At 33.9% G+C, this 13,867-nt stretch overlaps 1 protein-coding gene across 1 annotated transcript; it reads right to left on the bottom strand.

The window, feature by feature from the left end:
• Window positions 1-817: 817 nt before the first annotated feature.
• LOC114312568 (protein DETOXIFICATION 45, chloroplastic) lies at window positions 818-7,589 on the bottom strand. The gene is made up of 9 exons (XM_082924757.1): window positions 7,453-7,589; window positions 6,282-6,391; window positions 5,433-5,496; window positions 5,254-5,322; window positions 4,882-5,186; window positions 2,836-2,981; window positions 2,549-2,673; window positions 2,184-2,319; window positions 818-1,397 (listed from the first exon to the last, which is right to left on the bottom strand). Exons 7-9 carry the CDS (start codon window positions 2,594-2,596, stop codon window positions 1,303-1,305), a joined length of 279 nt encoding a protein of 92 aa, XP_082780883.1. The 5' UTR covers window positions 2,597-2,673; window positions 2,836-2,981; window positions 4,882-5,186; window positions 5,254-5,322; window positions 5,433-5,496; window positions 6,282-6,391; window positions 7,453-7,589; the 3' UTR covers window positions 818-1,302.
• Window positions 7,590-13,867: the final 6,278 nt, after the last annotated feature.

The following is a 13,867-nucleotide window of genomic DNA, read 5'->3' as shown; positions in this document are numbered from 1 at the left end:
ATTTAACTCTCTCCAAGTCCTATTCTAACAACTAATCGCTAATAGAAAAACACAGTTCTGACTGTCTGTCTACCAGAATTGAATTTTATTTATTTGTTGTTTTATTAATTTTTTGGGGGGGGGGGATAACATTATGCATTTTTGTAATAATGTTACATAATTTTTAACCACAAAAAGTAATATTATCAAAAAAAATTCATAATGTCATTACAAAAATGCTTAACTTTATTTTTGAATAATAAATTGTCATAACTTTATTGAAAAATTAGGTAATATTTCACAAAAATATGCATAACAACAGCATAGATATATATTAACTATCTAATAACCCGAGTTACTGTATCGTCCTGAAAAATGGTTCTGCTAAATTTTAAGTCTCACTGCTGGAAAATCGACTTTTAGCGGCGTTTTAAAAACGCCGCTATAGGTACTAAAAACGTCGCTAATTCTTTTTGTGACGTTTAATACCAAACGCCGAAGACGCGGCCGTCGCTATAGCTTTATGGCGTTTAGAAAACGTCGGTATATTAGTATAGGCGACGTTTTTAAAAACGCCGCCAAATGTCCTACCTAACTGTACTGTGACGTCACTATGACATTTAGCGACGTTTTGAAAACGCCGTCAAAGACATTTATACATTTTAAAAATCTAACCGTTGGAATAGGGATTAGTGACGTTCAAAAAACGCCGCCATAGCCTTATTTTCATTTTTATTTTTGAAATTATACTAATTTTATATGGTTGAAAAAAATACCTGTCATAAACAATTATTAAGAACTAATAATTAATGTTTATTAAAATAATAAATAAACTAAGTTTGAAAACAAAATTAAAAATAAAAAACAATGCGATAAGATGTGATACATGTACAATTACAGAATATATCTAGACACAAAATATATTAGAAACATATAACTCATTTAGGTGCCAACCAAAATTGAGTGGATGGATCAAGAATTCACATCCTGTTAACAAATACAAACCACTTTGATATATATATACATACACATTTAAAGAGGTCCACGTACTCCATGAAATCTGAAATGTGCATCTCTGTTGAGTTGAGACAGCATGTACCGACTACATAGCGCTTACAATACAGTGCTTGAGAAATTTGCATGGATCTATTTGCTGCAGCAACAAGTGTGGCTTCATTTAACCGAAGATTGGAACTTCGGCATCACTGGTTGAACTTCTTGTGTGGTGATTCCAATGAGGTTGTTGTGGCTGATTCAAGCTGTAGTTGCACTGCTTGGTTGTTCCCTTAGCTTCCTCTTTGGATGACACTGCAGCGAGGAGATCTATTCCACCCGAATCCACCTTACTGAACATGAGGTTAGCAACAGCCCTGTCAATGGAATTCGTCTCTGATTCCATAGTTTTCGTGTCCTCCAACCTGAGAGAATAGAATTAACCTTGTGAATATCTGTCGTTGCAACAAGAACACCAACACCATTGTTCTCATGACAAAATGAAACTTCATCATTTGACATGTATAAAAATGCAAAACCCTACACGCACAGAAAGTTTGTGTGCACAAAATGCAGCGATTTGTACATTTTGTGAGACATTGGTGGATACTGTGTGCGTAAACTTTTATGCACATATCATTGCTGATGCAATTGAATTTAACATGAAGGAAAATAATAAATGATGCAGTAGAAAATTTTAAGAGAAGTAAAGATGACAACATGAGCTTCAGGAAGAGGAGAATAAAACAGGTTATCCTGATTGCCAAATTATGACTATTTTCATAGATCAAGGCATTTAATGCTATTAGTAAATGAAATTGTAGCAGAGTTTCAGAGTACATTGAATAAGAAACTCCAAAACATTAGACTATAAGTGTATGACCTTATCAAGAATAAAAATCGTAAACACTCCAATTTTTTATTTACTAAAACAAATGCAAAAGGATTGTTCTGCCGCATGGAGTATGGGACAACATCAGATCCTACAGTGTTCAGCAGCTTGAACTGTCATTGAAGGAATAACAGTAGATGGGGAAAAAGTAATCCCCAGTACTTACAGGGTAATTAATCAGAAATAGATACCCTTGTTTTTAGCTAGAAAATGATGCATATGAAAATTTTACTTACAGGGTAATTAATCATGATACATAATTATATGATCTTTATTTCTTTTCTCCATCGCAGATTCAGACAATATACCAAATACTTACCTAGCCATAAGACGGGGGTCTTTGTGTCCTTAAACCCACGGAAGATGCCTTGAATGGCCAGTGAAAGAACAACTGCAGGAGCACCAATAGCTCTAAGTTCAAGAAATTGTTGTGCTGGAATGTGCATGGGTGAAGCCTGTTAAGAAAATCAACTTTAGGAAATTTTGGTTCCCTGTAGCTAGAAAATGATGCATATGAAAATTTGAATGGTGAGATTTCTGAAACAAGCATAATGGGAAAAACAGATCTCTCCCAGGAGTGCAGTAATAGTATCAAAGTTTGAGTCTAAAATGTGATCAGTTAACATAAAGAGTTAGTTATGGATATATGTTCATTACTCATATAAACTAACATGTTCTACTCACTGTTGATATGCCCATCATGTTGAGAAACAGTCCAGCTCCCAAATACATAGCTAAAGCTTCACATAAACCAATTCCAAGCGCTAAAAGTAAGGCAGTAGGGACTGAGGGTAGTGCCGTTCTTTCATCTGTTTCATCAAGGAGTTTACTGTTGTTAATTTCTGTCACAATCGTCATTTTACATCAAATTCTCAAAATGAACAAATGGAAGAAAAAAAAATTCTTATTTTTGTGTAATGTATTTCATGCTCAAGAGATTGAAGTCCTTGTTGCACCTATTCTAATTTTACCTGAAGTTGATCCCTTGCTTGCATTTTTGGAGATATCTTCAGCTACAAACGAAGCCGCAACACTAAGGAGAGGGATGTTGAATACCTTTGAGAAAATACCTCATTGGGTTGATCCATGCTGAGAATTTGCGGAATGAAAGCAGGCTCTACAGACAATGTGTTAGAAATTGCCCAAGATACAAACGAACAATAAAAATTAGACAAACAAAAAGTGTAGGAGTAAGAACGAACAGAGTGGCAAACAGTTTATCAGTGATGGCACGGATTTGGCCTCCACCTACTGATGGTAGGAGGATCTGGGCATAGTCCTAGTGTGCTTTAAAATATAAACGGTTAAGATTATCAAAACAGACTCCAAAATAAACTCATAGGACCACACAGTAGCAGCACAGCAGGCACCCCATTTCCTATGATAATGTGAGTTGGCTTTCCAACTAGAAGCAGTTGCAAGCGTACTTGACATTAAACAAAGGTAATATTATTCAATTAATGGGGTTACTCTAGTAAGTGAATTATATATGCCTATATGTATGTGGACTTTATTTTTCATCTATTTATTTGAGATTTCTATCTCCTTTTTAAAATTTTAAACGAGTGATATAAAATAATTTGTACATAAGCTTTAGTAAGAATGATGTAACTCATTTATATTAATTTATTAAAAGTCAAATTACTCATTACCATGATTAATAATTACAAACATATTGCACAGATTTTTTACATAAAAATTCTAAATGTTTAACAATTATTTTTTTTTAATGAAAATGACACAATTGTTTTTCGCAACATGCCCCAACTACTTATCTTGCCATATATGCAAGTATCTTTCAAGGCAAAATCGACTCTCTCCCTTAAATCAATCACTTCATTTTGTTTTTTCAACATCACCATAAATTATGGACCCAAACCTTCAAATTAAGTCCATTTTTTTTTTATTTATTGAGAAACCTGGCAATTAGTGGACTGAATCAACAGATATAGTTGTTAGGATATGCATGGTTTCACATTGCTGCATCATGTGATCATCCTTAAGACTACGTCCAACTAAACAAAAAAATGAAAAATAAAAAAAAAATAAAAATGCACACTTGGATTTTCTTGACTATTTGTATATACTTGTTGGTTTGTTATGTATTACAATTAGAAAATTTCTATTATCGGCTTGTAGAGCCAGCTCTTGCAAACTCTCGACTTAGAGTTTATCGATTCAATATTTATTAAAAATTTTACTTGTGGGTTTTTTGACTTTCTCTACTTGTATGTAAGTTTTTCTTTGAGTTCTTTCTGATGTTATTTATGTGATTGTTGAATTCGTTGTATACGTATAATGTATTGTTCAACTTTCTTACCTAACGAATGCAATATTTAAAAAATTTTCTTAATATTTGTAAATTCTCTCTGAAAAATAAATACTAATTAGATTGAAAATTGATGTTTGAAATAGATGTTAAATGGAATGGGACACTAACATCATGGGCCCTGGGAATTGGCGGGATCTTGGGAAGGTCTATCACTTGTGGGGCTGTTAGTAAGCCATAAGGCCACTTAAATCCAAAACTAAAACATGGATATATAGCCAAACCAAAGTCTATTCTTTTGGAAGAGCCACCTTCTGAAAATCAATCAAATAAGGTGGCAATGTGTAGGTTTAGGTTTAGCTACCTTAGAAAGAACATGGTATGCAACATCGTAAGAGGAGAGGAAGAAGAATGTGAAGAAAAAGGATTGTTTACTCATGTAGTTCCTATAGTTTCTAGATTGGTTACTTCAGTTAGATTGACAAATATATACTACCACTGTCCCATTTTTTCTAAAATCAAGTGCAAGAGATTAATGCATAAAATACTTGAAATTATTTATCAAAGTTTTCTTGTAGTGACAGTGGAGTTAGACATGAAATCAAAGTTTGATTATACCCACTTACATATAGTTTATTTATCAATCACAACAATAAGATTATATACAACATCTCATATTTAACAAACTCGAGAAGCAAAAATGAAGGGAAAAAAATGAGATAACATGTAACCTGGAGAGAGAGTTTACCCTTTAAAAATGGAGCCTAACAAGGTAACAAAAACTGCCATCAAGAGGAAAGTGCCATGTCAAATTGAAATACTCATTGGGCTTCGTGGTTCTAGCTGTGGAGTAGAGTGTCTGTGGCGCTGTGTATGCTGGTACTGACAGACTATACCTGACATTAACTTCTGGGTCAATGATATGAGAATGATCAGTGGCTTGATTAATTAGGTACGGACTATCCTCTGACCAAACTCGTGACATTCCTGTATCATCTTCAGCGTTAACAATCATTTACTGCCTTGCGCAGATCAGATTCAGAAAATGGAATGCTGCAGGGAATAAAAGTTACATCAGAATTATATGTGAAAGGTGAAATCAACACAATCTACTACTTACCAAATTCTTTAGTAGCAAAGTATAAATAGAAGATCCCTCCATGTGCTCCGTTAACTCATTCATTTGAGTCTGCAAGTTTGAATTCAATAATTAGCCTCCAATATAAATATAAATCATATTAAAAGTCCATAGATAAAGTAGTATCACATACCATAACATCATTAACAATGAGGTCATACCTGGGTGTTGTGACAGTGGAGCTTGCACTAGCTAATCTTCTCTATTCATTTGACAGAGAATTGCCTGTTGGGAATAAGAAAGAGGACATAGACACTGAGGTTATACCTGGTTTAACAATGCACACAAAAAATGCGCTTTGCCTTGTAGCTAGAAACTATAATTAATAAGTACGAGAATTCTCCATCTCAAAATCAGTTTCGTTTTGCTCCTGATGCACTATCAATTATGTATAATGGTGCCTACTTTTGTGTTTCAAGATTCTCACTACATATCATGCAGCTAAAAGTATACTGGGAACAGAGAGATAGAAATTTTGGAATAAAGGATCCCTCTATTAGATATTCCTAAAATAAACTTGCATGAGTAAAAAATGCCATGTAGCTTGTAGCTATGATTAGTGGCCACAACTTATGATCATCTGTCCTAAAATTTCCAATAGGCACGTGTATATGTATCTGGGTGTGTTTGTACACAAAGAGAGACATGGATTACATATAGCAAATCAAATCAAACTGTAAGAATTGATATGGTCCCTTGTAGTAGAAGAGTTGCAGAGATCCGTAAAACAGTGGTTATGGTACCATGAAGTAGAAATTTATGTGGTGCTTTGAGAAGTTAGTAAAAAACTAACTTTTTGGCTTTTTGGTGTAAAAAAATTAAAAAGTCAAAAAGCTAGCATTTTTAGGAAGTTCCCAAATCTTGATTACATGCATTCTTTATCCAGACAGGAAATATGTAACAAGAAAGTTAAGAAACACAAAATAACAAATCCCTAATATTGTTTTCTCAGTTTGGCCTTGGCAATAATACCGGCACATGTTAAATCTTCCAAGTGACTTTTAACTAACCTCCATCTTTCTGAGGCTCTTCAAATCTCTCTGGTAGGATATTACTTCATTCTCCCTCACTTCAAAGATTGGGAATAAGGTAAGAAGTTAGAAGAGATTTGGGAACCACCCTGTAAGTAGAATTAATGAAAAGCCATTAGATGCATCCCACTAATATACATCAAACATGTAAATACATAACAATGTACAAAAAAAAAAAAAAAAAATGCAACGAGTCCATCGAATGAGAGCACAACACTTACATGCATATCCTTTCTATCCACAGGCCTAAACAAGTAGAGTAGAGGCCTTTTCAGGCTGGGCATATTTAAAAAATGAGCATTCAGATTTGTACACAGGTTCTTCTTTACTTTTATTTTGCTTACACATACACAAACATACAATTATAAGGGAAATTTGGCCAAAACCCCTCCATTTCACCCTTATTTGGTGAAAATGATAACTTAATTTATTTAATATCAACTTTAAAACATATTTCATCCCAAAAGGCTCAATCATCTTTTAGCAAATAAAAACCTTAAAAAGAGGAAACAGAGAGTGAGAGAAAATATATAAATCTTCTAAGCTACCTATTTGTAGAACAAACAATAAAACTATTTAAATAAAATACAGTTACAGATCAAAACCATTGAAGCTGGCTACCTGAGAGAACTAAAACAAATAAAAGAGCTATAGATCCGACACCTAAGAAAAACAAAAACATAGATCGAAATCAAAATCATCCAAAACAAGCTTGAGTCAGACCAATAAAAGAAAAGAGCACCTAGATCAACAATGGAAATCGAAATCCTAAGCAACCGTTTCAGTCAATCGAATGAAATCAAACTAATAGAATGTAAATCAAAACAGATCTAGATTGCTACTGTGCAGTCATGAAAATCTCTGAAGCTCGAGTGAACACAGCAAGTATAGATTGAAAAGCCCTTTCAAAAAGATCCACTGCATTTTTTCAGCGCCGTGTAGAACGAAACCCTAGATAAATGAAAATCAAGGGAGATCGAACAATCTTGAAGAAAATTGGTCAAATCAAGGGAGATCGAACAATATCGAAGAGAGATCGAATAATCTCAAAAAAAATTAGTCAAATCGAGTGCACAAAACAAGATTTCAAAATAAAAAAATAATGAAAAACGATTGAGAGATCTAAGGTTTTGATCTACAATAGACTTACTTGAAATCTTCATCATCAGTTGCTTCGTCAATATCTACAAAGAGAGCTTCATTCGTGCCATTTTAGACAGAGAATAATGTTGGAGAAGGAGAAAGAGAGGGGAGAGGGTAATGAATCTGTGACTCTGATGTTTGGAAATAAAAGTTATATTCTATTAGGTTTGAGTATCAGAGGTTTGTTACTTTTTCTTTTTTTTAACTCATTAATTAATTGGCAAGGTTAAGCATTAGCGAAGGCACGCGTATTGAAAAACGAGAAATGAAGACGTTTTTCAAAAAACGTCTTTTTCTAAGTGCCGTGACATTGAATTAGAAAAATTATTTTATTTATTTAACCTTAGTGGTGGGGTTGTGTTGTGTCATGTTGGGTCCTATTCACATCATATTTTTTTATTTATGTAAAAATTAATCCAACCCATTTTTCATGTTATCATATTGTGTTATTTTCGATTAGTGTTTGGCTCATGTGTTAAGTCAAAATCTTCACTATTAACTAAAAATATTAAATATATGAAAAAAAATTAAAATTTTTCTTCACAAATTAAATTTAATGAAACTAATGTTTATTGAATAAAATTATAAAATTATTGATAAGAATTTTATTCTTCAGCTCAATTTTATTTTCTTAATTATTAGTATATTTTCTTACTAGATTAACTCAAATAGTAGACAATAATATTTTTGTTGCTAGATTGAATAATGCTTGGGACTCCCTTTTGGGGGTCACCCCCTCACCCCCCCTTTGCCACGTGGCGGGAGGTGATTGGAGGAGCAGGAAAAAAAAAAGAAAAAAAAAAGAAAATGTAACCAATGAGAGAGAGAGGGAGTCAAAGGGGGTGGGAGGAAAAGGGGGGATGAATCATTGTTGTGCTAGATTAACTCAGGTAGTAGACAAAAACTATATTATTTTCAATGAAAAACAAAAACAAAAACTATATTATTTTCAATGAAAAACAAAAACAAAAACTATATTATTTTCAATGAAAAACAAAAACAAAAACTATATTAGCCTTAAAATGGTGAATCCTAACCCACTAAAATCGTGTGTGTTTTGAGCATTGTTATCATGTCGTGTGAAAATTTTTTAGCCTTATCTAACAATTCTGCGCCTACAATTTTTATTTTTCATTATTATTATTATTATTATTATTATTTATGTGGAACGAAGACTTTTCATCACCCAGATGAGAAGAAGGAACTACCTCACAAGCACATCAATCTATTTTGTAAGTCCAGATCGCTGCACAATTCTGAAATTAAATATCTATGAAAGGAGTAAAATTGTCTACAATTATAAAAGATGAGAAAGAAGGTGTCCTTGAACTCTCTTAAAAATTGAACCAAGGGACTTTATCTATTAAAAACTGTTAAAACAATCTTCTGTGTAAATAAAATAACTTGAAATAAATTCAAACAAAATAAATAAATAACATACCGGATTTATTTATCCAACCGAATAAAAATTAAGACCAAGTCGAGTGTGTGACACTCTGTCCTTAAGACAAATTCGCCCCGCTACGGCACTTACGGTTGAGTGGCGTCTATCTCTCAGGATATAATGATCTTCACAAATTGTAGTAGTACTCCAAACAATTTGTTCGGCGAACCAAACCTGTGTTCTAACTCTTTGAATTTTATTCTAAAACTAAAATGAAGAGTAATACATACAAATGAAATCTGGACAGCAAAGAAATAGATTTCAGACTGTTTTTTCCCCCGGGATCAAAACTGTTGGACAGGCTGAATTTAAATAGGGCCGAACCGGTGTGAAACACACCTGGCACAGATAAAAGCTCAAGCTGAACAGGTGCAACATATTTCAAACAAATATAATTTGAAATTCCAAACAGATTCCCACCGTTGAATATGAACATCAATATTCAAACAATGATTTGTCCGTTAGTGGACAAACAAAGAAACTGTTGCAACTTTAATTAATCTATTTGGAATATATATATATATATATTAAACTATTTAAATAGTTTAATAAATAAAGGAAGAGATACAAACTTTTAGGAAACCACTTAGGAATCCAAAATTTGAATTAGAATTAAATTAAATTCCCATAATAATTTTTATTGAAAAAATTCAAATGAATTTTATCTAAAAAAAAATTAATGTTAAACCCGAAAACGACGTCAACTTCCCATTCACTCATAAATGGTTTTGACGTTCCATCTTCACCGTGTGACTTGCCACGCAGCAAGGAACACGTCACCTCTTCGGACCTACCCCAAAAGACGTTTGGGGCCCACTCAAATTGAGCTAAAAAATATGCCTATATTAAACCATTTTTCCAACAATCCCCCATATGAATGGAATTTGACGGAGAGAAAATGCAACAACATGATCTAAAACAGAGAGTACAGAAATCGGAAATATTCTGCAAAGGATAGGTAGCTTTTGGCTTTGAACCTTCCCTTGTGAGACACTATCGGATTTACTAGCTAACTAGTGAACATGATGTCTTGAACTGTTCAGCCGTTTGTGTAAACCAAGACAATAGAACTCACACAATATATCCCCAGACACAGTTTAGTTCTCACTATTGTGTTCATTTTGGCCCTGAACAACCTGGTCTTTCATGAGTGCTCTAAAGACTTGTAGCCCTTCACAAATCTTATAGAACCGGCCCAGTTCACACTCACATAGGTGATTCTTATGAAAAATATCATGCCATACTCCACTAGGTTTACCTAGATATAAGAATCATTTAAAGTTTTACTTAACCTAAAACACTGTAGACATCACTATTTCATCATAGAAATAGGTAGGAGTTAGACTCCCCAGTGATTCTTCTAAGTTATTCACAACTCGATTGTCTCTTTGAACCTAGATTTTGGGATCTCTAGTCAACTAGGTTGGGTTGCCGTTGTGGTAACTCTTATTTAATAGGCTTAAGTCCCATTCCCCTCAATGAATTCTCAACTAACTCTCTTGCTAACCCTTTGGTTAGTGAATCCGCTATGTTGTCTTTAAACTTAACATATTCTATGGAAATAATTCCATTAGAGAGTAGTTGTCTCACAGTGTTATGTCGACAACGAATGTGTCGTGACTTACCATTATACATATGACTCTGTGCTCTACCTATAGCTGATTGACTATCGCAATGTATGCATATAGCAGGCACCGATTTTGGCCAAATTGGAATATCTTCAAGGAAGTGGCGAAGCCATTCTGCCTCTTCCCCTGCTTTGTCTAAAGCTATGAATTCATATTCCATAGTAGACCTAGCAATACAAGTCCGTTGGAAGATTTCCAAGATACAGTCGCCCCACCAAGAGTAAAGACATACCCACTGGTGGACTTCGAGTCTCTAGTATCCGATATCCAATTTGCATCACAGTATCCTTCAAGTACTGCTGGATATCTAGTATAATTTAGCCCAATATTACGAGTAAATCGGAGATACCTTAGAACCCTTATAATTGCTTTCCAGTGTTCTACTCCCGGATTACTTGTATATCTACTTAATTTACTTACTGCATAAGCTATATCTGGGCTAGTGCAGTTCATCAAGTACATTAAACTTCCAATAATTTGGGCATACTCTAATTGAGAAATACTTTTCTGTACATTCTTAGAAAGATACAAATTAACATATACAGGTGTTCTAGCAAGATGATCATCATTTTTGCTGAATTTGTCAAGTATTTTCTCAATGTAATGAGATTGTGACAAAGCATATCCTTCTGATGTTTTGGCAATTTTCATACCAAGAATTACATCAGCAATGCCCATGTCCTTCATGTCAAAATGTTTATTCAACATTTTCTTGGTAATTTTAATCATGTCATTATTACTACCTATGATGAGCATATCATCTACATAAAGACATACAATGACATAACTTTTATCTGTGTTTTTAATATAAACACATTTGTCACACTCATTAATTTTAAATCCATTTGACATCATTGCCTTGTCAAATTTCTCATGCCATTGCTTTGGCGCTTGTTTTAAACCGTATAATGATTTAACCAATTTACACACTTTCTTTTCTTTCCCTGGAACAGAAAACCCTTCTGGTTGTTCCATGTAAATTTCTTCATTTAACTCACCATTTAAGAAAGCGGTTTTAACATCTATTTGATGAATTTCTAGATTGTATAGAGATGCAATGGCAATTAGCATTCTAATAGATGTTATTCTAGTAACTGGTGAGTATGTGTCAAAGTAATCTAGACTTTCTTTTTGTCTAAAACCTTTGACCACAAGTCTTGCCTTGTATTTGTCTATTGATCCATCCGCTTTCAATTTTCTTTTGAAAATCCACTTGTACCCAATAGGTTTACAACTTGGTGGCAAGTCCACTAATTCCCAAGTGTGATTTTGCAAGATGGATTCAACTTCACTGTTGACAGCTTCTTTCCATAAAGGAGCTTCAGGCCTAGACATAGCCTCCTTAAAAGTTAAAGGCTCGTTTTCTAACAAATATGTTAGAAAATCTGGACCAAAAGATTTTGAAGTTCTAGCACGTTTACTACGCCTATGTTCCTCTTCCTCATTTTGATTTAACTCTTGTTCTTGATCATGTTCTTGATCCTGACTAGTAATAGCATCAAAAGATCTTTTATTAGTACTAGTCTCTTGTCCAGTCTTCTTTGGAAATACATGTTCAAAGAATGATGCATTCCGAGACTCAATAATAGTATTTATATGCATTTTGGTATGTTCTGATTTATGAATCAAAAACCGATATGCACTACTATTCTTAGCATAACCAATGAAAATGCAATCAATGGTCTTAGGACCTATCTTAGTCTTTTTAGGACTAGGAATAGCCACTTTAGCCAAATACCCCCACACTTTTAAGTATTTGTAGGATGATACTCTTCCATGACACAATTCATAAGGTGTTTGATTCACTTTCTTTCGGGGTACTTTATTAAGTATATAATTAGCAGAAAGTATTGCTTCCCCCCACAAGTTCTGAGGTAATCCCGAACTTATTAACATGGCATTCATTATTTCTTTTAAAGTCCTATTTTTCCTTTCAGCAATTCCATTTTGCTGAGGTGAGTAAGGAGCGGTGGTTTGATGAATTATTCCATATTCTTTACAAAACTCACCAAAAGGTGATTCATATTCACCACCTCTATCACTTCTAAGTTTCTTGATTTTCTTACGAAGTTGATTTTCAACTTCATTCTTATATTGAATGAAAGTTTCCAAAGTTTCATCATTGGTTTGAATTAAATAAACATAACTATATCTAGTATAGTCATCTATAAAAGTAATAAAATACTTTTTCCTACCTCTAGTTTGAATTGATTTAAAATCACAAATGTCACTATGAATTAATTCAAGTGGTTCCGTACTTCTTTCAATTGAATGAAAATGAGTTTTAGATAATTTTGCCTCAACGCAAACTTCACATTTATGATTTGAATCAATGTTAAATTTAGGTAAACATTCCATATTAATTACTCTACGCAAAGATCCATAATTAACATGTCCTAGTCTACCATGCCATAAATTTGAAGACTCAAGCAAGTAAGAAGAAGATGTAGTGTTATTAATAACTGAGGGTACAACGGTCATTACATTTAACTTGAAAAGGCCATCAGACATGTAACCTTTTCCTACATACATCCCGTTTTTGGTAAGTACAAACTTGTCACTTTAAAAAACTAGCCTAAACCCATTCTTACTCAACAAAGATCTGGAAACTAAATTCTTGCGAATGTCCGGTATATGCAGCACATTGTTGAGAGTGAGTTCCTTTCCTGATGTCATCTTGAGTACAATCTTTCCTTGTCCTTCAACTTTGGAAGTTGAGGAGTTGCCCATAAATAGTTGTTCACTATTTAACACTATAGAATAAGATGTAAACATCTTTTTGTCGGCACAAATATGGCGAGTAGCACCAGTGTCCACCCACCATTCTTTAGGATTTCCGACAAGATTAGCCTCGGAAACAACTGCAGAAAGATTGATGTTATCGACACCATTGGAAATATTGTCCACTTTGGTCATATGGGCTTGAGCAGGCTTCTTGCTTGTTCTTCTTTTGCTTTTGCCTTTGCTGCGGCAATTTTTGGCCTGATGTCCCTCTTTGTCACAGATGTAACATTTGCCATTAAACTTGTACTTTTTATTATCCCCCCCTTTAGAGTCTTGTGATGAACTTTCTCCAGAAGACTTTCGTTTCTTAGTTTTTGAAGCATGTTCCACCACATTTGCCTTAGACTCCATAGGATGCTTACCAGCCCGCTTTTCAGAATTGCGGTTGTCCTCCTCAATCCTTAAACGCACAATTAATTCGTCCATAGAAATTTCTTTGCGCTTGTGTTTGAGGTAGTTCTTGAATTCCTTCCAGCCATTTGGTAATTTTTCAATTAAGGCTGCAACTTAGAAGGATTCACTGAGAGACATGCCTTCTGCGTGAATGTCATGTAGAATGAGTTGGA

Source organism: Camellia sinensis, chromosome 4 (assembly GCF_055761805.1).
Source record: "Camellia sinensis isolate YWXY chromosome 4, ASM5576180v1, whole genome shotgun sequence".
Classification (NCBI taxonomy): Eukaryota; Viridiplantae; Streptophyta; class Magnoliopsida; order Ericales; family Theaceae; genus Camellia; species Camellia sinensis.
This window is presented reverse-complemented; position numbering and strand designations above follow the sequence as displayed.